This window comes from Cygnus olor, chromosome 11 (genome assembly GCF_009769625.2).
Source record: "Cygnus olor isolate bCygOlo1 chromosome 11, bCygOlo1.pri.v2, whole genome shotgun sequence".
Lineage (NCBI taxonomy): Eukaryota > Metazoa > Chordata > Aves > Anseriformes > Anatidae > Cygnus > Cygnus olor.
The window spans coordinates 4,473,797-4,500,587 of NC_049179.1; the positions used below are offsets into that span (position 1 = coordinate 4,473,797).

The 26,791-nt window shown below is 36.9% G+C and overlaps 1 protein-coding gene across 4 annotated transcripts in view; it reads right to left on the reverse strand.

Moving 5' to 3' along the window:
• The window catches only part of MYO1E (myosin IE), a 92,454-nt gene that overhangs the window by 35,863 nt on the left and 29,800 nt on the right, over positions 1–26,791 (reverse strand). For all 4 annotated transcript variants that reach the window (XM_040569545.1, XM_040569547.1, XM_040569548.1 and 1 more), the window contains 8 exons: positions 16,697–16,840; positions 13,889–13,978; positions 12,857–12,951; positions 5,544–5,631; positions 4,170–4,259; positions 3,022–3,153; positions 1,769–1,903; positions 402–534 (listed from right to left, as the gene is read on the reverse strand). In XM_040569545.1, coding sequence (XP_040425479.1) covers positions 402–534; positions 1,769–1,903; positions 3,022–3,153; positions 4,170–4,259; positions 5,544–5,631; positions 12,857–12,951; positions 13,889–13,978; positions 16,697–16,840 — 907 coding nt within the window. The remainder of the gene's footprint in view (positions 1–401; positions 535–1,768; positions 1,904–3,021; positions 3,154–4,169; positions 4,260–5,543; positions 5,632–12,856; positions 12,952–13,888; positions 13,979–16,696; positions 16,841–26,791) is intronic.

Genomic DNA, 26,791 nt, shown 5'->3' on the forward strand with positions numbered 1-26,791 from the left:
GATACTCTACAAGTTGATAGCTGCTTCCACATGAGGATGATGTCAGACAAACCATTAAGAAACTTTTTTTTTTTTTTATGAATGACTGTTGGTGCACTGAACGGAGAATATTTTTAAGTTTGCTTGAAAGACGTTCTCACAATTTCAATTATTTCATACTTAAGGCTGGAAAAAGATTTCTTAAATTCAAAATTACATTTCTGTTAAAGTCAATGGCATTGTACTAGACAGAACAGGGGCCTCAGTACCATTATTGTTTTTGGAAAAACCTAAATTAGCAGCCTCACACTAAAAGAAATGATGCACTGTGTTTGGATAAGAAGCTCAAGATGGCAGTTCAGCTCATGCCATCTGGGTTTCAGCCCACTGCTAATTCTGTAACAGTTTCCAGAGGTACTTACACTCTTCACTTTCCACTCCTGCATAGTTGCCAACTTCTTTGAAGCTGATGTTTCCCAAATGAAGTATTCCAGCCACTATTTGTAGTACCAATGCCTGCTCTTCTGCAAAGATCCCAATCACACTCATTGCATGCTGGAAGAAAAAAAAAAGTCAACAAATCTGTTCAATTACTTTCACCATAAAAGTCCTTTTAAATTTTTTATTTTAAAAAGTTTAGTTTATGAAGAGTTCAAATACTTAATGCATCCAAATTACATTACAGCCTGAATTATCTAAAGGTACCAGATATCCTACTTGAGCATTTTTGTTTTTTAATAATTATATACAGAAACATCTACACCATTTAGAAGATGAGTTAGCAAAATAAATTCTGGAAAAAATGTAGTACTGAAATAGCACCTGCCCTTGAGTGTCACACTGAAAATAAATTGTTTACTGCAAAATGGGGAACAATGAACCTAAGAGACAATGATTTTCTTCCTTCTATGCATAGTTTTTCCACTGAGACTAACAATTGTAAAGAGGTACTAGATGACTCTCAACATTACAGTAGCACAGTCTGTCTGGTTTAGGCTATTTCAGCTATTTATTAGAAAGTGATCCAGCACAACGTTGTGTTTTAGAGTCAGTCTAGAGTACATGACAACTTACAAAATGTCTTTTCAACTTACTCTTTTTCCAAAATACCCAATTAGCTAGAATGTAAAAGTAATTTTTTTTAATGCATTTATAAGTGTGCTACAAATAGAAATAAGAAGACATGTTAATATGCTTATTTTAAGTAGTGATTTTCCAATAACAGGAAATCAGGAAGTTGATGTGACCTCCATAAATGTTACACAACGAACTGACAACAATATTGGGTAAAGATTTCTAATCTATGCTTTCTAGGTCCCTTTATCCAGCCTTTCAGTTGTGATGTTTTAAATAGGAACAGAAGATAAGGCACCACCAAGAATTCAGCTAAAAGGGTGCTCTTTTGCATTTTCTTCTAATGGAAATTCCTGAGTGTGTTTGCATTTTCACGTTTTATACTGCAGATTCTAAATGTACAATTTATCTGCGCACAATTCACAAAATTTTCACCCTTATGAGAAAGGACAAATGGAAAACAAAACACCTTCCTATCAAAAGACAGATTTGTAGCCATCTTCTCAAGATTCTTAGATTGGATCTCCTCAGATCTCCTGGATCTCCTCTTAGATAGGATCTCCTCTGGGTTAACATATATCTTCTCCAGGTAAGATACCACTTAAGTTACCTCTATGTGAATTTCTCATTCCCACATTAATACATCAATGTCTTTGCAATGGGCAGTGAAGTGAACATACATCTACCACTACACAAATCAGCATCAAAAACCCACCAGTGTTTCTTGGAAATCAGATTTGTCATTGATGTCATCTACTTTGTAGGACCCAGATAGACTCAGATAGTAATAGTAATCCATAGTGGTAATGCCAAGACTGCTTTTTTGTTCTGAAGATGCCCCTTCGATCAGCTACAAAATAAAAATCCCAATATTAGGAATCATATAACAACCTTCAGCACAGATGAAGCTGGTCAGAACAGAACTGAGCCTGAAATTATTAGGAAAGAAGGGTAATACTGTGCAAAGTTTGTAACCTTCCTATTTTTTGCTAAGTGAAAGACCAGATATTCGTTCCCCCTCTCATAAATGGTTTAGTAAATGTCTTCTATTATCTTTATCTCAAAGATTAGGCAAAGCTGGTTTTCCAGTCTTCAATGTTTTACCTAAATCCTCAGGAGAAACATATTTTCCATACTTATTGAAAGGCAGGCACAGTTGTGCAGACATACAGCTGCAATAGGAAGGAATGAACAAACTGATCTCAGAACAGACTAGTCAAAACCCCAGAGTCTTCAAATTGCCTGCATCAAAAAGCTTCTCCTAGACACAGAGGAAAATTCGCAGGGCACTGCAAACTGTTCACATACCTCAGAAAAGGAGAATACACAGTTCCTGGAGCAATTCCAGCTCCAACTCAGCTTTCCATCCTCACAACAACACTTCAACTTTATGTGATGCTGTTGACAGTCACTTACTATGTACTGTCTTTACTCTAGTTTTGTAGAGCTAGGTCAGCAGCACTTAAGCAGATAAGAAACTCTAAATAAAGGACCAGCGAAGGCTAGAAAAGCCTTTTGTAATAAATTCAGAGGATTTTTGGAGAATTCACCATACTGATATAATCCTAAGTGTCCCACAAAATAGAATTAAATCTCTCTTTCACAGCAGAGCTACGAAATTCCAGAGCAGAAGGTAAAATTATATAAGCCAGTTTAAAAATAAATTTGTTTGAAAGTTCTCATTTTCTATTATATTCTATTGCATTTTTCCATATGGGAGATCACACTGAATTTCCAAGTTGGGCCTCTGAAATATTGAAGTAATTTCTTTTTAGAGTTGAAAGGCAGCTATATAGGTCTATGTCAGATGGTGCCTTAAGATGCTATGAAGTTTCCCAATGATAACCAGATTATCCTTTTGAAAATGTGTTCAATAATCTCATTGGGTTGAGAATGACTTTTCAATCAAAAGGAATAACAGGTACAAGTTATTTAAAATAACTCATAAAAGAGCTGTAGGCTTCTGACCTGGTAAAAAATGTGAAAACTCCTCTCTCCAGGATTCCTCATTACAACTCGAGATTTTTCCAGTAGGAAATTGGAGATTTTTCCTCCATCTGGCTCTCCACCTGGGCTAAACTGGATTTCAAAGTATTTCCCCTGCAATAAATAATTAAAGTTGTTGAATGACTAGTAAATAGTAAATCATGCACTACTTGTACTATATCTCAAGGAAGGTTAGTAGCATATTTAATCGTTATAGATATTGTGACTCAGCTACCTCAAGATTTACCAAAGCTTAGAATCTTGAACTATCACATATCTTTCCTTCTTTCTTCACTTATACAGTGCTAGACTAGGGATAATACGTCATGCAGTAATGCAAAGGTAGAGAGGAAGCGAGGGGCTTCTTTTTCATTGCTGAGACTCTTGCTTAGCATAAAGGAAACCGTAATGCCCACCTGTACTGAAAGTAAATTTAACAGATTTACGACCAATGGCAAATGCAGTGTTCTGCTTGGAAGCAAGGTAAAGCAGTTATTTTGTCCTTTTAGGGAGACATTAATCGTACTAACACTCATGTTGGCTTAGGAACAAATAGCAAATTTGTAAAGCCTATGTGTAACTTTTAAAAACAGAACCTACAGTATGTTAGCTAGTGAGCAGTTATTTCACAATAATACCTTGAGTATTTTATAATGACACACTGAAAATAATTCCTGCTTTCTGTACATACTAATAAAGGTATTTAATTCTCATCAAATAACTCTAAGGATGCTTTTACGTATTACAAATATATATATATATTATTGCATATATTTTACTAACCTGGATGGTTTGTTGCTGTTATTTGCTTACAGACTGAGAATTTTATAAATTTTGACCAGTACATATTGCAAGAGTAACAAATGTGCAGTCTATACAGAATTGAAGAGGCTTCTCAACATATACTTTACGTTTTAAAACACAGTCTATATTTAATATAGTTTTCCTTCATTTGTATTCATTTTATATTACACTCCTGAATAATATAATTTTATTTATATTTTATTTTATATTTTATCCTGATATATATTTTATCATGAACAATATAAACAATTTTATATTAAACTCCTGAATAATATAACACTATAGAAGTTGGAAGCATGAAGGAAATCTCTAAGAGATGGACTTACAAATCTGCTGGAGTTATTGTTCCGTACAGTTTTTGCATTCCCAAAGGCCTCTAGTAAAGGGTTGGACTGTAGAATTATATCTTTCACGTGCTAAAATTTGAGGAAACAAAAGAAATAGAGATTCAGAAATAATTTTTTAACAGCCTTTTGTTTGCTTGTTTTAAGTTCTTAGAGTTTTTCTAGAAAACCATGACATCTAAATTATATATAAAAAAATAATAAAGACCGTGTCTGGAAAATATCCTCATGGATACAATCTTTTTTCAGAACTTTCATCTTTTTGAAGCTTCTTATTTTCTGAAGAAAATCTTACAAAACTGAACAAAATGCCTGAGGCTGCAAACAACTGGTCCTTCTGTTCACTGTTGGGCAAAGCAACACAGCCAATAAATTGATATGGTTTTGTTTTTTTCTTTCATCATCTCGTTTTTCAGCAATTTCCTTTCTCCACATAAGCACTTAGATCACTTTGAGGGTCTGCAACCACAATGTATAAAGTCAGAACATGAAATGTAGACTTCTCCAAGTATTTAAGCAACCTGTTTGAGGACCAGTGATGCTGCTACCTAGCTATCTTAGACAGCCATACAGTCTGTTACTATTGTTTCTGTATCTGATCCTAGGAGTTGGAAGTATGGTCTAGCTATTAGTTTCAGAAGAAACTTAATGCATGCTGGGCTGTATAAAGAAGATTGAATTTTATTTCAAGTGAAATTGCTCAAGGCAACTGGCTTTACTTCATGGGCTTCTTCTATAGATAGAGCAGACATTGGTAATACAGTTATTAAGAAAAGGAACTATTTGTTGTTTCAGATAGCTTTCAGATACTATACTTTTGATTAGATAATCTGATGAAACAAGATGATGTTCCTGCTGTTGGCTCTCTAATGCATGCCTACAAATCAGAGACGTAACGGAAGTAATAAAAACATGAAAAGCCAGTTCAGTTTTCAATGCAATACCAGTCCAGGAGAAAAAAAAAATCACACCTACTAATAGAAGATTGCTTAACAAGGTTAAGAGCGATAATTAAAGTAACTTTTACACCACCTTAACTAAACATATAAATATGTATGCTTTTAGACACAATTTAGTGTGAGAGCTAAAAAAAAAAACTTAACAGAGATCATTCTAATTTTGTGGATTTTCTCCCCACACAGGTGGCCCAGAGACCTGCATGCAAGCAGTTCAGTATTCTCTTCAGCTGACTCTCTGCTGTTGAGGACTTGTATATTACTTATAGCTGCTCACAAGCTTCTGCAGTTAAGTGCCTACTGGCTGCCAGCATCTGCCAAGACAGACCTTTGCCATTCTACCTCTGAACTCAATCTTCAGACAGTGCTTATGCTTCAGTATTGCCCTAAATCAACTCACCTGTACTTTAGGGCCACCTCCTGAAATTTTGGAGATATAGCTCATAATATATTTAGCAGCCACAGTCTTTCCAGCACCACTTTCCCCGCTATGAAAAAAAGGAACACAAAAATGTACCTGTTAGTTTTTAAATAACTCTAAGAATGGAGTAACTTATGGTTTATCTTGTTTAAGTATCTTAATATTGAATAATAATACCATAATAATGAATAATAATAAGTGTTTTACATCAGGTAAGTTGGTAACAGACTGTGATAGTGTTGTAGCTTGGTTACTTGTATATTTTTATGAATAAATAATTCTGATTAAATCATCCTGCATGGATACCAGAACCTCTATGAGATTTCAAAGTCAGAATATAATGTAAATTGAGAAATAAATATACTTAAACCAAGATGCTCAAAAGAGCACAAGGGTGTAAAGAACTCAATTCTCATTTAAATTTAACGGGATTTCAGATCTCAACACAAAAACTCATTTGAAAATCCAAGCCCTGAGTGGCATGCCAGATGCCTACTTCTTTTGTTTTAGGCGTTCCTGAATGAAATAATGAGACATTATTAATCACATCCTGAATGACGGAAGAACCACCTTCCGGTTCCTATGCCTCTTGACACAGGGTACAAGAAATCTTAATATTCCATACTAGCTTTAATAATTCCTTCCTTCCGTTTGAATATTTCACTTCAATGGTGAATACAGTTTACATTAGATTTGTTTTATTGTGATTATTAAGAGTTTCTTAAGATGGAAAGGAGATCCAATCCAACCTTAACTGTTTATTTCATACCTTAAAGCTAACCTCATTTCAACAGTATTTCTCCAGCCTTACATAAATCTTGCTGCAAATTAGCTTTGCCCTTAATGAATTTACCCTGACCTCAACAACTATAGGAATACAAAAAACAACATAAGGATGTCTGTTCAATGTCATAAAGATATCTGAAATACTTTTTTTATTTTTCCTTGTGTGAAAACCTGTGCCATCTTTAGGCTCCTGAGTAATTTCTACGAATGTTGACTCTTCTGTCCTGTGCCTACTTGTTCCTGGATGTGGATCAAGTGCACATCTTTTCCTGCACAAATTTTAGCTATGTTTGCCAGAGAAACATCAGCATGTCCTGCACAGGAAGAGGACTTGCTGAGAATGTCAACTCTTAGCTCCTTATCAGCATGACTAATGGAGGCATTTACAAAGGCTTAATTCTGAAAAAGCTTCCCAAAGCTTCCAAAAGGTACAGAAATACTGGAAGGAGTTTTCTTTTTCTTTTTGGTCAGAAATATTTTCAGGTGTTTGTCTTCTCCTGATTGCAGTTTTACAGATCAAACAGGATACTTAAAAAGGTGAAAAAAATACTTCTTGATCAAGTATGGATCATGACTTCTGTTATTAAGTCATCTTTTCCTAAATATCAAGGAGAAGAAAGCCTGTATTATTGGTATCTAGGACATTCACAGGAACAGACTGAGTTTGTTAGATAGCAAACCATATTTGGAAGTCTGTATCAGCAGTATTTAAAGATGTTTTAGAAAAAAAATATTTCTTCAAACCAAATTTGCTCACAGTAATTTGCTTATCCTATTGCAGAACAGGACAGAGAAGCTAATCTACCCCAAAACATATTCTTGAGTTTATATACGCATTTTTCAACTGATTACAGACAAGGATCTGGGGTCAAACACTGAATAAATATGATCAGATGTTATTTAACAAGCAGTAAAAATGTAATACATTTCTTTAAGTTTTCATTTGATGCATACATTATCCTTCTCTTTGTTCAAATTAAGTATGGTTTACATTACTCATTCCATAGTGTCTGTCCTGGAAATCAATATGGAGGAATATAATTCCATTTTATTGTTACATCTATGTTTCAGTATAATTTATCCTTTATATTAAATGAATTTGGCCAAAAGACTCCCTTTCAGAGTTTGCTGTAGATTTATGCATGCATACACTTCTTCTCAGTTTTATAAGTTTATTGATCAGAGACCAGTAAATAGGTCCAATTAAACTACAGTTGAGCAGCATGACACATTCTTTATGAACTGAAGTAATTTTATCTGATGAGATGGTGTCTTTCCCCCAGTAAAGCACAGGTACTCTACTGCCATAGGGGAATTGTGGCATTCCTGGCAAATGATTCTCATGCAGAAGCTTTTTCACATATATTTTAGTGCTCTGTTGCTACTATTTAAGATGAGTTAAGAATCATTTTCTAGCTTGGTAGTTTTAAGTATGTTGGAAGTACATTGTTTTTTAAAGGTTGAAAAAGTAACGATAATGGCTTGAAGTGAGAAGTGTATTATGGTACAATTTTCTCAGAAACTTTTCGTACTAAAAATAAATCATTATACAGTCTCTATCACTAAACAAAAAAGAACGCACTGAAAGGCATCATATTGTTTTTCTAGCACTATTTGCAATTTCAGAAAAGTTACATTATGTTCAGCAAAGTCAATTAACACTTAGCTCAAATCAGAATAAGAGGGAAAGCTTTTAGCTCCTTCCTTCCTTCCCAGAGGAAATATAATCCAGTGAGTATAGAAGCAAGACCCAATACAGAGCCTCATTCTTTTCTCTAAAATTAATTTGCTGAGTGACATTTAATATTGTCTCCCTGGCTATAAAACAATACTAGTTATCTACATAATCAGGACAAGGTGGAAATTCTAATAATAAATTTTTATAAAGAACACTTGGCTCTACCAGCAAAGAACACCACATACGTAAGATATCGTGTCATGTTTGAATAAGCTTTCTAGTTTGCTTAAATACAAAATTTACTTTCTCCAGTGATGTTCAGAGACCTCAGCAGCATAACAGCAGTGATATATTTTCCTCTCTGAAACAGAGAGCTTTCACCTAACTTTTTTTTTACTACATTAGACTTGCATTTCTATGGCTTCCTCATTAAAATTCAGCCATAGTTCCAGTTAGATTCTGTGTAGACGTTTTAGAACTATCAGACATTTGAGTCTTCTGGAAGTTTGAGGCACAAAAGCTGACTAGAAATCTCATATTAAATTTTTAACTTGGTAGGCTTAAGATAGATAGATAGTAGTTTGCTATATCTCCTGGCAGAAATCACAGAAAGAAATGGAAAATAAAGTCCTCAACTTTATAGACAGGTAAAACCTTAAGAATAATCTGAAGAAATATTTATAACTACACAATAGAAAAATACTTATAACCTCCACTCTCTTAACTAAAGGATGGTGATAGACCAGAAGGAATTAAAAGCCACAACAGACAATCCTTCTTAACTAAAATCTTGATTAGACAACTCATTGTTGCTCGTTTGGAAGGGCTGCCATTTCTAGTGAGGAAGAAATATGAACAGTCTGCTGTAGCAGACACAGATTTATCAGCTTGGTTCAGTAGAGGCTTCAATTAAGTATCACGCTTCAGTACAACATAAGCTCAGTAAGAAATCCAACTACAGCATAACTGCATTACTCGTATGAGCAATCTTCCTTTGTAATTCTGCCTGGTGCATATTAAACTAGGGAAGAAGCTTGCAGGTGCTGCTCCCTCCTCCCACCATAGCACACACTGCACCTGCATTCAGCCCAGCCAGAATCCAGCCCAGGAATAACTTCATTGTTTACACTGTTAACAGCCATTCAAAATAACTCATGGCTCCTCAGCTATAATTAGACATGTGTACATATAATTTTATTTAAAAAAAAAAAAACACATATATACTGCAATTATTCCACTAATGAAACAGTCTTTCCCAGCCCTGGAATGGTTGGTCAGTGAGGATTTTCTCTTTTTCATTAGTATTATCATGTAAAAAGATTATTTTTGGTTACTATCTATCCAGTCTTTCAGAGAATTGTATGTTCTTTTGGATCTGCCTTCCTAGTTAATTCAGTTGTTTTTTGAAGAGGAGGAACTTTTCCCATCAGTGTCCAAACGCATTAGTAAGAATCCTGGAACTCAATGTCCTGTGAAAAGGTTGAGTAGTCCCCACATACAGATAGGGTCCTGACCACAGAGGGATGCTGCTGGGACCTTCCTTCACCTGCCTGGAAACCTACATCTGGTCCCCACAGCTTGAATGCATGACCCCTCCCAGGTCTGGAGGTGGATGCCACAGGTGCCCAAACCACATGCTGTGGAAAGACAGAGCTGTGCAGCAACCCCATCCCCATCATTGCTTTGTCTCCACGTGCACCATAGGGCAGACTCAGCCCACTCTACGCATGATTTTGTCCCTTCCCTCTTTGCAAACCTTTCTTTAAAAATGTTGACTGACATCTTGAGGACAGGGAAAAAAAAGAAAAACAATGGACTTGTTTCTGTACTAGCTTGCTCTGTTTCTTTTGTTCCATTAGGGATTTCCAGTAAAGCCAATCCAACTTTAGACTGGCTGTGAAGAAGAGAAGCAAATCAGTACCTCATTGCATTGCCATCATCACTCATTTCCCACAGGATAAATTTTTATGGAAAAAGTTATGGTTCACTGAAATGCAAAGGTTCGTATGAAGCTGCTTACATTTCACAGACTTCTGTGGAGCTGAAGACAAACAAATGGAGCTGTATCTCAGTTTTCTGACAATCAGCAGTTCGGGGACGGTAATGGTAAAATCCTTGGCAGCTATTAGGTGAAACTGATGCTGTGATAGTAGACATGTAGCTAGCTAAAGCAGCTGCTTAACTCAAGAGCTGCAGGATGTTCAGAACTTCTAGTCTGCTAGCAATTTCAGTGCTTTCTGGTCCATGAAATAAGGTAAAATGGAAGCAACAGTATGCCAAATTTCACTAAACTTCCCTTTTAAGCCAATCTAGTCATTAGAAATTTTGATGTCATTCTAATCGCAAAATATGGGATATAGCTAAACAATTTAAATGAACTGTGGTCAAAAGGATTAAAATATCATGCAAAACAAAATCAATTTTATGAAAGGCTCAGTTACCAATTTCACAGAAATTAACTGTGTCTCAAAAAAACAAATACTACCATGAAAACTACCTGTAAGTCTAGTCTGCAGTCTTTCCAGTGTTTGTAATAAGTAAAATCATAGGACAAATAAAAAATGTTGAGAGTAAGAGGAACTCTTTGAAATATCCCTGGAAAACATGATTTTTCTTGTTTCAGTTTTGCAGTATATTTTAATTCACTCCAGCATATTTTGAATAGTCTGTGCATATATTGAGAAAAAATTCACTCTGCACAGACAAAATGCACACACTCTGAAGAATGCACTATCCATCATTTACGCACAAGAATGCTCTCAAGAATTTAACCTGTGAATTCAAAAAGGCCTGTGACTCCACTCTCTAAAAATGTGACTCCTCTGTATACATCACACTTTGAGGCATTAGCAATGTATCAAAAATTGTGCTTTCTACTAACAGTCCACCGCAGTTTAAGAATTTGCACTATAAATTTAGCTTAATATGAAATACTGAAGGTCCGGGATGTTATTTTGTACAAAAATCAAAATAAATCTCGATTTTACTCATTCCTAACAGGTCTGAATTTGACCAAATGGTACTAGTAACTTCATCATGGCAACAGGCATCAATTTTCCCCAAAAGATGACAGCTCAGGGATCAGTTTAGAAATATGAGAAGCAAGATATGAGCTTTGGGCTTTTTAAGTTACATGGCACCATGTAACAGCAGCCTAGAAATAGGGAGGCCCTTGTAGGACAGCTCAGCATCACAAACTCTTAATGCCTGGCTGACCTTCCTGAATGTAAAACCAACAATTTCTGCATACCTACATGCACTTTTTACTAATATTAAGAGGGACACTGTCGGTTTTTCCAGTGTAACCAACCTGTCACCCAGAAATGCTCTGCCTGGATGACCCCCAGGCATAGATCCAAATAACACAATGAATGTAACTTACAAACAATTATTTCTCACAAGCTCTCTAGGCAGCTCATTAGTGAGATATGTAAATATTATACCTGTTTTCACAATGAATCATTCAGTAGGGTACAGGAAAACTTGCACATGGAGCACCTCCACATGTAAGATCCACTCACTAAGCCCCTGTGTCTTTATATTACTGCTGTGAAACTGAAATTGGCAAGTGGCTGGTGAAAGGGCATTGAGGCTTAACATCAGTGACCCTTCACCATTTCCCGGCAGGTTCCAGCCAGCAGTAAGTTACATGGCATCAGATCAGATCACTGACATCCTGCCCCTTGGGGCTGTGACACTGCAAGGCACACAGCCACCCCAGGGAGAAGACCAGGGAGGGTCCCCCGGACAAAGAAAAACACTCAAGTCTTGAAATCTCTTCTGTTAAATTCAGCAGCAGTTAAATTCATAGTGATGTCTCTCTGAGTGTTCTGAAGAAAAATGATAGAAAGCTTAAGAATGACTGTTAATAAAATAATGGCTGTTTAACTTAAGAGAATTTTTTTCCTTTTCTTTCTTTTCGCTGCTTCTTGACTGATACAATCCCACAGGCCAGTGATCTCCAAACTTTTTTTTGACTGTGCACCCAATCAGTAAGAAATTACTGAACACACACTCCCAATATATATAATTTAATTGTTTGCAAAATATATAAATGTATTTGGACAACACTGCCATATGCAAACTGCGGTTCCAGGTGAACTACAGTGAACCTCTTAAGTTTTCCATTCAAAAAGGAAAATATTTAAGAGGGATAGCGTACCAGCTCAAATATCCTGCAGTTCTTGCTCTCTGCACATTTTCTTTTATCATAGACCATGTATAAACTCACAGATGAGACCAAAGCATACCTCTGTACCCAAAATTCACTGTCCCTGTGACTTAAGTAATGCCTGTTATTAAACAAGCTCAGTAATAAATTCAAAGTGAATTCCCTCAGCCTAATAATTAAAATGGAATAATAGTGAGGACAAAATTAATTTGCTTGTATCTCTCTTCTCCTTTTGTCTCTGACTGAATACAAGGAAAATTATAAAATGAACAAAAGTGCATTTATTTTTAATGGGGAAAAAAAAAGAAAGAAATAGAACTAAACCCAGAGTATGTTAATGTAGTCAATGTGAGCATTGGATATTGCACTGCCTGTGGATGCTATAGCTGTTAATCTGTACCTCATGTAGTCATTCAAGCTATTGCAGATTTGATATCGGGCATGAAGCAGAGAGAAAGCGATTTTTTGTTAAGCTACCAGGATTCCACTGGAAAACAAAAGGGAGGGTCAGAAAATACTTAGCTATCCTAGAAAACCCCAAAATATTCAGTGGTCATGGACACAGAAGGTTTTTATTAGTATAATAAAAAATAAACTTTTCCATTTCTTGAAGTTAAAACAAAAAAGAACATTTTTTTTTGCAGATCTTTTTCTTACCTAATAATGACGCACTGATTTTCTCTGTCAATAATCATGTTTCTGTACATGCTGTCTGCAAGAGCATAAATATGTGGTGGGTTTTCATATTGTGCCTAGAAAGGGAAACAGAGCATAGTTTTTTCAACACAGCATTAAGCAATGCAGCAAGAGCAATATAATTTTTTATTTAAATTGGAAGAACTATTTTCGTGAAAAAAAGGAAACAATTCTCTATCCCACTTTACACTGAAGATTCTGAGGATTTTTTTTTGCTTGTTTAATAAAAACAAACCAAAGCCTCTACTTTTGTTACTGATCTTTCTCTCATCTATAATTTTCTCCTGAAGTATTGTAAACAGTCTGATCTAAAAATAGGCCATGTTTGAAATACATTACTTGTCCAAGAGAAACTCATATAATTTAAGCCTATCCCACCAGTGGTCATATGCTAACAATAAACTACCTAAGCCACTACACAGAGCCTGGTGCTGTAACGGCCTCATTTTCATCCACTGCACCCACTCAAACCGAATGGTTTCCCTAGTCTTCTATCTGTGGGCATGTGAGCAGAGCAGGAAACTGCATTTTAACTCCCTAATGTCCTTGTGCTGCTCACTCTTCAAGCAGTATTTTCACAACTGGTATCTAATTTTGGGATCTCGATTTTCTTATTGTTCTTTTCCAGTCTGAGGGATCTCTTCCCATATTCTCCAAATCCACTACGGCCATTTTGTATTATGCACCACACTTTAAGCACCCAATAGCTTAAAAACTGCCTTTGGAGGGGGAGAGGCCTATCAAGGGGAAAAGCCTGGTATGGATTAGAGTTAACCAATGCAAGTATTTTCTTGAGATACTAATTCTATGTTCTGGGGAATTCAGTTTGAAGACTCAGTATGTAGTGATGGATAACAGCCGATTTCTCCCAGCCGATTTCTCTAACACAACACACTACCAAAACCCAGAAACATGCTTTCAAGAGTTTAACCATGTAGAATAACATTTACATGCCTGCCAATACTGTAGTACATTAGAGACTGCTTTACTTACGGCTCCTTGGTACATCTCAATTTCCTTTTCCCCAAAATATGGCATTTGTTTGAAAGGATTCACAGAGATTAACACAGAGCCAATATATGTCTGTATTTAAAAGCAGTTAAGGTAACTACACTTTAAAAAGTATTATCTTACCTCTAGCGACTGCCAAAGAACCTTTCCATATATTACGCAGTAGTACACAGATTCAAATAATACAAAAAAAGAAACACAGCTTAAAACAATTATTAATAAAAATGAAATTAGAAGGCTTACAAGAATATAAAAATATCATTCAGGGGGATACTTTCATATTATCAAAATATGTATTTTATGACAAGCTAAGTACAGGAACATGTATTACAGGCCCAAATCCAATTCTTCTGAGTAAAAATACAGAAAGGAAATGGTATATTTGAACTGCTTTGCTCCTTTGCAACTGAGGAGATTGTGTTGCTAGTATTGAAAAGATTGTTTTGACCTTCGTAGAATGAGCTGTACTGACACATTCTGATCTCACAGAGATTGTGCTGAGCATGCAGACAGATGGAAACAGCCTGGACTGAGCTGAACTGGACAATTACTCAGCTGCGTGTACAAGTCGGAGAGCTAAGGGAATTAGATAATTCAGTTATGTGGTGTTACTTTATGAACGTAACTGTTAACAGTCCATACAAGTCTTATCCTGCAGGCTGTATAAGAAGACAGTTCCTAGAAGTCTTATCCTGCAGGCTGCCCTATAAGACAACAATCAGTTACAAGCTATTATTATGCCCAGAAAGCTTTTTTGCAACATTTTGAACATTAGTGTTTCACAGTTCTGCACTGAGCTGTACATGTACCTATATTTAGAAAATACTTTAGAAACCTTTAATATTTGAATTGTTATATACATAAATGAAGCACCTGATACTGCTTTACAGGCAGGACTGGTTCATGAGTTAGGAGTTGACAGTGTAATAATAATAAGTCCAAAATACTGTACTGCTGGTTTCATTGAACAATCTGGGATTGTTCATGGACAAACTTACTATTTAAGCTTTCCATACAGAAGCAGGAAAATTACAAATTTATCCTGCTGTGTTACCCTACAAAATAACCTACTGTCTTGGTGCCAGAGCACAAGACGGTATCACATTAGTTGGAGAAGAACTATAAATCAGTGAACATGACCTCTGTACTGTTAATTTGCAATGTTTTCTTCATATATTTTTAAATTTAATTCAAAGAAGATTAACAACATCCGGGTCAAAACAAGCACTCACTGCATCAGTATAAACATCTGAAGTGATAGTTCTCTGTTGGTAAACAATACAAGCATTTTCTGGGAAGAATAGTTATCTCTGTGCAGAGTGGCACTGAGAAATATTCATTCATGGGGAGACATAAGAACAATTGAAAGGTTCAAGAGATGATCTCTAGAATAAAAATCCTGCACAGAACTGCAAAAGAATTCTTCTTCCCTACACAGAAGAATTATAATGCTTTTAAAAGAAGACTCTTAAGCCTCAGCGTGACCACCATTCCCCTTGGAAAACACACTCAATCCTGCTTCAGTAAAAAGACTATGTTAATTTCACTTTTTTGTGAGAAAAAAAAGCATCAAATGGTTTCTTCAGCACTGAAGACTGTGAATGTAATGCATGGAAGAAGCAGGGTTCCACAGGGACAGAAGTGTTCATTGTACTAATAGGACGAGAACTATAGGTTGCCCCAATGTTATCAGTTTGACAAATTTATCACATTTCTGTAATGCAAAATTATTAATGGTGTGGTAATTTATTGAACAGAGGATCCAAAACCATGAATGCACACCTATTAAAAACTTATACAGTTTGGGATGGAAATGTCAGCATAGCTGCAACATTACTTATCCTCTATCAGTCCTTGCTAAAGCAAGCTGCCACTTAGCTCTTACTATCTGAATATATAGAGTTAGCCAGGAGGCGTTATATATTTATTTTTTTAGCAGAAAGGGAGAGAAAAAGTTAAATACTTCAAGGAAACTGTTCACAAGATACTACTAGGAAGTATGAAAACTTGGCTAAAGCAGAATAAGTAACTATCATACGGACTAGAGTTTACAAAATTTCTTACTGTAGCTCATGTTATATTGTGAAAGCTAAAAATGAAACAGTGTCTAGTGTTTTGTCTCTAGGAAGTCTTTTCATATGAAATTTCAAAAAAAAGCAAATTTTTGGTGCTAAAATCTGTTTTTCTTGCTGGGTTATATGTTCAGGTACTTAAATCTTTCATGTTTTCATTAATCACAGTAAAAAAAAAAAAGAATCGAAGTGCAAACATTTTAGATTTACAGATGTTCATACGGTCACCTGTTTCCATCAGTCCATGATCCACAGTATTAAGAATTCTAGAAGTTGTAAACAGGATTATGTAACAGAAGAAATGCTATTTTGAAACTGTTAGATTTTGATAGATAAAGACAACAGCAATCTCAAAACACATATATAACACTCAAACCTATTAATTCTTGATCATCGAAGTAGCATAATTGCACCTAGCTTCAGAGGTCACATGGATATATAAATACATGGAGCTACAGGCCTATCTTCAACAATGGCAAGAACACTACCATATATCAAAAAGAATACCATAAAAACGTTTTTCGGATCTTAATTTCAAACCTTAAGATCTTAATTTCAAATTTCAAAATTTCATTTTCTGTACTCACAGGTGCACTGTCATATAAAATGCTCAGGATCCTTGACTAATCTACTTAAACAGAATACATATATACTACTAGTCTTGCATTGCCTCAGTAAGTCCACAGGGCCCAAATAATAGTAGTAGTATAAAGGATACAAAAATATAGTCATCCATGTATCGCTTCTTAAGGTTCTCCACTATGGAATCCTCTGTGATTTTGGAAAGAAGGACCATATCATCCACTCCACTGTGCTTGACATTGTGGCTCTGCCAGTGGTATCTGTAGTGCCCTTTGCTGCCCTGCAGGAAAATACAAGAAGCATAAAAAAGTTACTATATTTCTCATGAGCGTTAGGTAACTGAAAACAATCCATTCAAATTCCAACTTCCAAAATAGATTCCTCACATTGAATTCCATCCCTTAATCCAGGCATTACAGAAAAGCATACACAAATGATGTCACCTTACTCATCTCTGAATTATTAATTAAAGCATCACTGCCCTCAAAAGTTAGAAGGTAATTTCATGGGGTTTTGTGAATGTCTGCACACCGAAGGGATTTCAGATGTCAGACATTTCTAAAACTAGCAGAAACAAACAAACAAACAAACAAATTATTCCAACTGAGATGCAGTCATTGGAAGCTAAGGATGCTAAAATTAGTCTCCTACAGTGCAACTATTAGTCGTGAGGATAGTTAACCACTTGAACTACATTAAACAGGGATGCAGTGGATTCTCCCTCCTTTAACAGTCTTTTACGTCAAATGCGGACATGCGATGTTACTCAAATAGAAGCTCAGCCTGATGCAGAAAGTATTCAGTGATGTTCTGCAGATTATGCTGTGCAGCCTGACAAGCTGCATGTCTTAACAGTCCCTTTTGATCTGTTAGTCACCATGCTTAACTGGCATCTAAATAGATATTCTCTCCCCACACTTAGAGACTATTTCAGGATGCTACTGAAAACTCGTGACATTTCAATTTGCAGCAGTTGAAATCAAAATCTGTTTTCTTCCAGCTGATTTGAACAGTAGTTGGGTTTTGTGGATGCACCCATAAGCAGAATTAAATCCTGTCTAGATGCAATGCAGCTATAAATCTGTTCTTTAATCCCAAAACTACTCCTTGCAGCCTGGCAGGGAATTCTCATGGAGTTCAGCCCTCTTGCGTTTTTATACTTGAATTTTTGTTTGTACAATACTGATATTAGTAATACTAAAATTAATACATTTTACACTGATAAATTACCAGGTATGCTGTCAAGGAAGACGTGGCTAACAAAACAGCAATTTGGTGTACTCTTCCCATTTTCTAACATTACAATTCCAAATAATGAGATTTAGCTGTGCTGCTTTCATGTATTTTATGGGATCAAGTCATATTCATCAGAATACATGCAAGTTTTTATAAAGTGTTTCGCAGAATAAAATAATGCATAATCATACAGGGTAAGAAAGAAAATGTAGGTACTCCATACACTTTGGCCGCACTCAAGTATTTTGAAATGGGACATCAGCGACTGATAGATGTACAACTTTTGTGTGTGCACACTTTTATACCAGCAAAAGACCTATGCGATTGTACGAAGGTGCGGAATGGCTTCCTCACGTCGATAGTCAAGCACTTGTACTAATACCAGGTATAGGAGTGGGAGCAACAAATGGAAGCAGGGGAACACGAGGTTCTTATTTTAAGCTGGGCTTGGCTGCAAGTATTCATTAAACTAGTCTCAGAGTACGTTTTCCCACAAAATTCAGTGCATCAATTGTGGAAAAAAAAAAAACACAACAGTAAAAACTAACAAAGACACAATTTAATGCATAATGTGCATAATGTACATTAGCAAGTGCAGTCAAGCCCGTAGGTTGGCCTCATCTCAGCTTGATTAACTGACATAAAAAACAAGGACCAACTGGATTTTTATCTCAAAATAAATTAGTGTGCACTAAAAACAGACCCATTTTCCTACTGCAGACAGCACGGGACTTCTAGGCTTTATGTGTGTATTTTATTAAGTCCCCAGCCATTGCTACCACTGATTCAGCTCTATCACTGCTAACAATACTAGAGAGTATTTGTAGTCTTTAATGAAAAGAATGCTTTTAAATACAGGATAGCAAAGGACAATATGTCTGAAAGCACACAATCTCAGCAATTCTCCTGAACATAATAACCTTACACGAGCATAAACAAAATGATCTTCAAGCTCTTTTAGTTTGTATAAGACTTGTCAGTTTTATATTTGCAAAATGGAAGCACTGATCTGGAAGCACTGAGAAAATGAAGGAACCAACTGATTTTTGGAAATTGTTATAAAACACATGACAGAAAAATAAGTTGAAGGTCAGGTTATTTGAGAAAACAGAAGTCCAGCAGAAATGCATAATTTCCTTCAGTGTACTCATCAACTATTTGTGATATTACACATGGAAAAAGGGACTGGCAGCATGGACAAAAAAGGTGTAGTATAAAAATAAACACATAGAATGACATAAAGCTATGCAGAATGTGGTTTAGCATCAGAAAATCAAATAAGCTACAGAAAATAGAAATGAGATGGTGGGAGAAAACCTAGCTCCCATTGGAAATTCAGTGAGAAATGGACAAAGCTCACAAAGCTCATTGGATGTATGGAAAAAGTGCACACAGTTCACACAACAGCAAGCTTTATAAAAGTCCGTGACTGTTGGTTGACTGTGAGTCACACACTACCACAGGCCAGAAGCTTCTTTTTAAAAGCAATGCAAACCAGCAAAAGGCAATGCCAGGAAGGCTCAGCTTACCTCGAGAGGTGCTCTACCCAGTGCTTACGCTGATTTAATGTGCAGCTGTAATCAAATCTGACTCCTACAGTATCACACACAAACGGAAAAGGCAGCAGAGATGTAATAAAAAAAGCCGCAGCCTAAATATCCAGGAAACCAATTGCACTGAAGACAGCCGACAGTGTTAGCACTAAGTAGTTCACAATAATATTGTATCACATTTTAAATAAGTTTCTATTGGTAGTTTGGGACTATTTCTCCCTTAAGGCACAGCCTTATAGGAAACTATATGGAGAAGCAGCAAACCTTTGGCAGACCTTTGTCAGATTTTTCCTGTGGATCTAGAAATAAGTCCAAGCTTTAGCAGTAACTAATTTCATTTGTATGTTTAAGCATTGTTTTCACCCTCTTTTTTTTTTCTGAGGAACCTAGCACCAGTAGGGTGGCCACATGTAGTGCCTAGCACCTCCTCGGTCTGGGCAACAAAACAGAGTGCTGTTCCTACAAGGCACCATCTACCCCCAAGTTCTTTCTCTTCCAAGCATGAATCATAGCATGGTGTTAGAGTCTGACCTGAATTTATCAGCCTCAGCCCCTTCCAACTGGTAGTATAACCACGTCCAGCTAACAGTTAATATTCTTCTATTGTTCTGAAATACAAAAAAAAATCTTCCTGTCATAAATCAACCAAAGTCCACATCACAGCAGTTGTAAAGGAACTCTTCACACCTCTCCAACACTGCACACTTCCTAGAGGTCAAGAATATATATTTAAAAATTATGATGTTTTTAATTGCATTTTCAAAACTTGTTCAAGAAGCAAATTATAGAAATGTACTTTAAATGTCTCTCCCAAAACACTATCATATGTGGAAGCCTTTCCATCTCAAAATTATACTTGATATGTTTGTAATAAACAACTCAGTTAAAACTGAAAAAAAAGTCATCTCTGAAGAAGTATAACTACAATTATTTTCAGATTCATAGAAATAATACTGTAATATAAACACACACACACACAATGTAGACTTTTAAATGATGGCTTCATGTGGTACAGTAAACCAAGTTTGTAGAAAGCTGTACAGACTTAGCAAAACAGTAAGTAACCAGAAAAAGAACTTCATAGGCAAGGACGGTGATCCCTCATAAATCAATCCTAAGGAGTGATATTGTTCCCTTACAAATGAAGAGGCACAGGCAGTGGACGGAAAAGGATCTGCTCATGGAATGGAAAATTCTAAGGAGTGTATTATCAGGCAGGAAAACTTAGCATGTCATCACATTATATAGTTAGCCTTGTCTTGCATTCTTTGAAGGAGTTACAAATAAACCAAGAGAGCTGAGCATGCACGTTGTAATAATAATAAAGAACATGGGTAGTAATGATTTTGGAACAGTGAAACACAGCACGCAGGTACTAAAACTAAGAAAGAACATAGGTAGTAATGATCACAGAGCACTGATTCATAAAGTTGTAAGTGCTTTTCAGAGGCGGACAGAAACATTAACTCTGTCTGGCAGGAAGACAAACACTGATCAAACATAGTCCAAAGTGAAATTTCTCATCTCTGATTCTGCTGCACTTCCAGGAGCCAGTATTTCTATATTATTTTAACTATGGAGAGAAGACCAAGACAAATTACACTTCAGAATATGGTCTTTCTTTGAGTTTTGATGCTACACAGATTTAATTTCTACAGCCTCTGCAGACCAAAGCAAACCAGCAGAATCCTTTTTAAATAGGGGCTGTACTAATGTAGTTATGTCATTAGCCTAAATTTAGAAGTTAGATTTAATCAGTGCCTACACTACCAAAAAGTATGCTTTTACTGTGAAATAACTACGTAGGTTTTGGTATTCTGTTGTAAAAATACAAGCAAAGTGAACTACGCTGAGCAGGGAAGGGATAGGGATTGCAATACATGACTTCTGACCTCCCTCAGCTGGCACATTTCAAACACAAATGATTTGTTCTTATTGGATATTTCTTGAGAATTTAACCTTTATTTTAGCTACAGCTTTCTATCATCCGCATAAAAATGCAATATTCTAATCTGGAGATAATTTAAACCCGAGCTACTTACCTGGTATCCACCTTAACTTGACCCTCCTCTGCAAGGAGGACCCAAACTAATTTAGCCAGCTGCTGATTGTCCTGTGCAGCCCTTCACACACCGCACTCAGCCTCCACCCGCTCCCAAGAGAGGCCAGGTCTCCCACAGTTGACCTGGGAGAACAAGGGTGGCTGGAAATGCTCACCTCAGCACCAGTGAGGGCCCAGTAACTTGAGCAGAGCAGCACTGTGGCACGGTCAGATCCGGGCTAACACAGAGGCTCAGGGCTGTCTGTGGACCCCTGGGCTAAGCGGCACATTTACAGGTCAGCAAACCACAACTCGGCCTCAGGTTTTCTTGGTGAAAGATATGCTCAAACTCTACAATAAATTAGACAATACAAGTCTTTGTGTCAGCACTAACAAAGTGTAATCAGCTGGAAAAAGACAAGCTTGGCAGATTAGAAAAAATACAAAAAGCCAAAACCACCTCAGTGGCCTGCAAAAGGCCCTCAGCACCTCTGCCTGGTGAAAAGCCCCAGCAGTGGAAACGCAAGCAGGCGCAGAACAACCTGGCTGCCAAGGCTCCTGCGGGCTTCTCTGAGGGCTTCAAACCCCGTGCTTCAAGTTGCGCAGGGAACGAAGGCTAGGCTGGCAAAGTAGGAATTAAAGGCGTGTGCTGCACTGCTGTCAGCTGTTATTATCCATTTGGTTGCTGTTTCAGGCTCAAAATCAGATCTGCTTTGCAATCTGACAAGAATAACATTTATGACTCACAAGATGACCCCATGAGCCAAAAGCCTACTGTTTCAGAGCCGTACCGCTTCAGGAGCTCATATCCACGGTCACAACTGGCTGGCAAACGAGGAGCACTGTCCTGCAGACCTCCACAATTTTACCATCTTCAGCAGCAAAACAATCAAGACTCTAAAGAGCCTAAAATGAATTCTACTGTCAATTTCCAAATTTCTCTTAACACGCACATGTTAACAGTTTAAGACAATTGCTACGTTTACACAAAGAGATACAAACATTTTACTTAGCAAACAAGCAAACAGCACTAACCATCCATGTCCAGGGGATTTCATCACGTACTGCTATGGCAGTCCTGGAGATAAATTCTAGACCTTCTGTACTAATTTTGGTATGATATGGTTAAAGCACAGTATTGTTTTGTTCAGAATGAATAATAATATTGATGAGACATCTATTTGCAAAACTTCTGCTGCTGCCCTCCACCTTGTGTTACAATAGCAACTGTTGTTTTCTTATTTTTGCCTTTATTGTTGTTTATACATTTTTACATTATCCTAAGCAACACGTATTTGATGTAGCTATAAAAAGATTGAGTCATGCTGTGTCACAACAGGGTTTTCTTTTAACTGGAAAAAAGGCAAATATTTTTGTATTTCAAGCTGTTTAAAAATAGTATATCTAAAAATAAAGCGCTAAAAACAAGGGATCAGAAGACTGTATATTCTGCCCCTGAGAAAGTGCCTTGTTTCTCTCTCTCCCCCTCTCCCTCAGCACTGCCTAAAGTACAACAACTTACATATGATTAAAAAAATCATTTCTTGGTTCCCACAAAGGGAAAAATTGCCAACCTGCACTCCTGACTGCTTTTTTCAGTAGCTAACACTCATCCTCCATCACAGTGCAGAAGGGACTCAGCCTCCATGAGGGAGTAAGAGTGTCAAATGATCACAAGCATGATCTTTTCTTTCCCTTTTCAAGTATTTTCTTTACCTATTCCAGACAGAGTGCTATTGCATAAAATCCTTGTAGTTTTGGAAGCATTTGTCTCTCCACTCAGATTAGTATCATCAACACACAGTTATCATCTTAACTCGGAATACTCAAAAAGCTGCACACCATTTACTCTACACCTGACATCAATGCTTCTGCCAATGGAGGCGTACCACTACTCTCATACATGCATAATTCATACTAGTTCTTCCATCTTACAAACAAACAAACAAACAAAACAACAACAAAAACAACCAAAACACACTGCCAGCTTTTTGCAGTAACATTCACCAAAATAGTAAACTTTAACAATCTAATGACAGGAATCTTTCATGTATTTCTATGAAGTGAAACAGTCTGCCTTTCTCAGCAGAAAATATTTCATAAAAGCTTAACTTGAATTTTGGTTCTTGATTGGTATAATCAAAATTGAGAAGCCATAGTAGACAAGTGCATCAAAATAGCTCTTGTGTATGTAATGTTTGAGGAAACAGACACTGGTTGCTGTGATGTGACCACATTCCAGAGACTAAATTAAGGGAAGACAGAAGCAGTAGCTAGATGGACAAAGATAAAAGGCAAATGATTTAAATTAAATATGATGGAAACATTAAGGGAGAAAAAAGGCAGTACTTAAATATTTGAGAAAATAGCAAAGCAAAAGTATTAAGCATCTAGTTGCAGGACAGACATTTTATACAAAGAATTAAAAATTCCAAAAATATATTAAAGAACGGGAACTACGACCAGCTTAATATCCCAGAAAGACACACCTAGGGAAATGAAGTATCAATAAAAAGATTTCTGAGGGGAAAAGAAGTCAATTCTCACAGTTTGTTGTAGGACAGGATTCAGCCTAGCATGGTTAGGACAGACTCCAGAGCTGGTGGCACACTGCTGGGATGTCCCAGTTGCTCAAGCACTTGCTCCTCATCTGCTCCTGAGCTGCCCCTTTGCAGGACTTCAGAGGCAGCAGGGGTGGCACTGGGACATGTCCCCACCACCCCACTGCTGCCTGCTGCTCTGGGCACTGGTTCCAGGGCATGGCTCTGCCCTCCCGGCAGCCAGCACCAGCACAGCTGGGGCAGCTGTGCTCGGGAGGAGAGCAAGGGACAAACTACAGCCTGCTCACCCAAACAGCAAATGCACACCTGAAACACAATACAAGCTATGGGAATATGAGATGTCTACAGGGTATATGCATTATGCTCATTTGTCGGAGTCGGGAAAGACATCAGCATTCTCATAAAAGCAGAACACCACCAAAATAAAAATTACTTCAGTGTTTGACTATGGGAAACAGGTATTGCATCAGTATTTTTTTTTAATTTAAAAAAAAAAGGTTATTTTTAAAAACAGGTATAGATACTCTGCAGAACAAATAAGGATATGAACGAACTTAAGAGCAGATATGGTAGCATACATTAGTTTTTGATACAACTTACACAGAGAGAGAGTAGGCAGTCACCAAAGTGTCTAATGAACTGTAAATTCATGTTTGTCTATCCCACAGCTTTTTGGATGGCTGTGGCCTAAAGTTCCAAGAAATAATCTTCTCAGTAAAATGCAACGCTGTTAAGTATTTAACATGGTTGATTTAGTCCTGAATATTCACTGCTTTACTTGACCTACTGAGCAACCCCCAGAGATGTTCTGTATTTCACCTATACACCATGGCATAAGTAGCTAAATCCCCTGCGACAGTGATGGATTACAGACAGGCCTTGCAATAGCAAAATTTAGTCAGGTTGTACATATCTGCCATTCCAATCATCCGATCACTGAGCAGCATGCATTCACACTGACTCCCAATCTCTAAATTGTACATGCAGTTTGCACTGTATATACTTATTATGCAAGTTAAGAAAATGCAAAGAGAACAATTACAGCAAACATGTTTCACTTTGGCTGTATTTGTCCTTTACAGATAATATTTTCTGTCCCTCTCTTCCATTTAAAACAAGTTTAAAGAGGTTTTGCGCAACCACCCATCTCAAATGCAATACTACAAAATACTGCATATTTTAACCAAAACTTGCTATCACAGTTCCACAGAGTATGAAAATTCATTTTTTTAACTGTACAATATAAGGGCATCTATGTATATGTGAACTTTTTCTTACTTTCACTGTCATTACAAAAAAGGACAAGAGCTCATTCATTCTCCTGACATCTCCCTGGAAAAGGCATGTTCTGAGACTATTTCAGTATCACCTCTCGCAAAATACTATGTAGCAACTGGGATCTCAGAGGCCAAAAATCACAAGATTTTCTATAGCTGGAATGCTCCTAAATGTTTCACCCCTTCTGGAACAAAACACTTTTTTTTCCTTTATTTATTTCAAGCAACTGAAAACAATTTGTCTATAATGAATTTATTCCAAGTCTTCCTATGTGTGTCACATTAATGAAAATGTATTATGGTCTTTAATTGAAATGCATAGTTCGAAAACCTCAATCAATAAATTTAGACAAAATGCCACAGACTCTCCTTTAGCATCACACCGAAAATATTTTTCCTTGATCATCCTGAAACTAAATACGGAACTGAAGTCAAGTGGGAGCTTACCATCTGGTTTCTAGAGAGAAGACTCTCAGAACAGCACGACTCAGAAGCTCTACACATGGACTACTGTCTTCCACATGCACTGCCAGAAGACAGCATTTTGATGGTGGTACATTACTGTATACTGGTGCCAGCTGAAGTTTTTGGAGAAAGTAAAACCAGCGTCATATTGCAGTAATGCCATCACAAGCCTGTCATGTTCTAGCTGATGTTACTGCTTGTTTCCCTTCCCCCATCTTCCAGTTTTGGGGATCTCAGGCCCTTAGCACCAAACCATGTTCACAGGCCACAGCTCACCCCAGTGGATTCCTTTCTGCTCAGTCACTGCCGTATCTGTATATCTACAAACAGCAATCGGAAGTTGCTTTTTTTTCCCCTCTCCCATTGACCCTTTTGTTTCATGATAAAATCAAGGTATTTGTTTTTCTCACCAGACTAATACTGCTGAGACATTAACCTGAGACCTTAAAGCCAAAGTCTGTCCCCAAATGGTGCCCATGGACGATGGCTTTGAGATAGAGGGTTTTATTAGGGAAATGATTCCTCTGCAGCCTGTGGCATTGGAGCCTCCAATTACCCTTTCACAACAAGAATACAAGGAGGGCTGTTCACATCAGCAGACTTGCTATCAACTGCAGCTACCTTGTGACAACTGTTCAGTGGCTGATTAGCCCAGACTCTCCACATACTGCCTCTCTCTACCACTGCTCTATTTTCTACAAAGACTACAGAGCTCATCATGAGAGGATGAATCTAGCTTTTTCTCAGCTCTCATCACCTGGCGTACAGCTGTGCATTTAGTAACACAACCATTTGATATCTGTGGTAACACACCTGAAGGCCTGCCTTTGCTACTTCACTACATTTCATTCCCATCAAGTATTTACACAATTAGTTCAACATTTTAGTTATAAACAGGAAAATACTATACACTGAAAGAAAATAGTCACAATTTGTATTCTTAATTATGCAATTAAAGCGTGACTTATCCTTGAAAAACTTGTTCAAAAGCAACTCCACCAGTAATCATGAAGCATGACAAAATGAGGAAATGCCAAGCATTTATATTTTTGAATCTTTAATTACATTTAGTATAAAACTTTAACCATGTTATTGTCT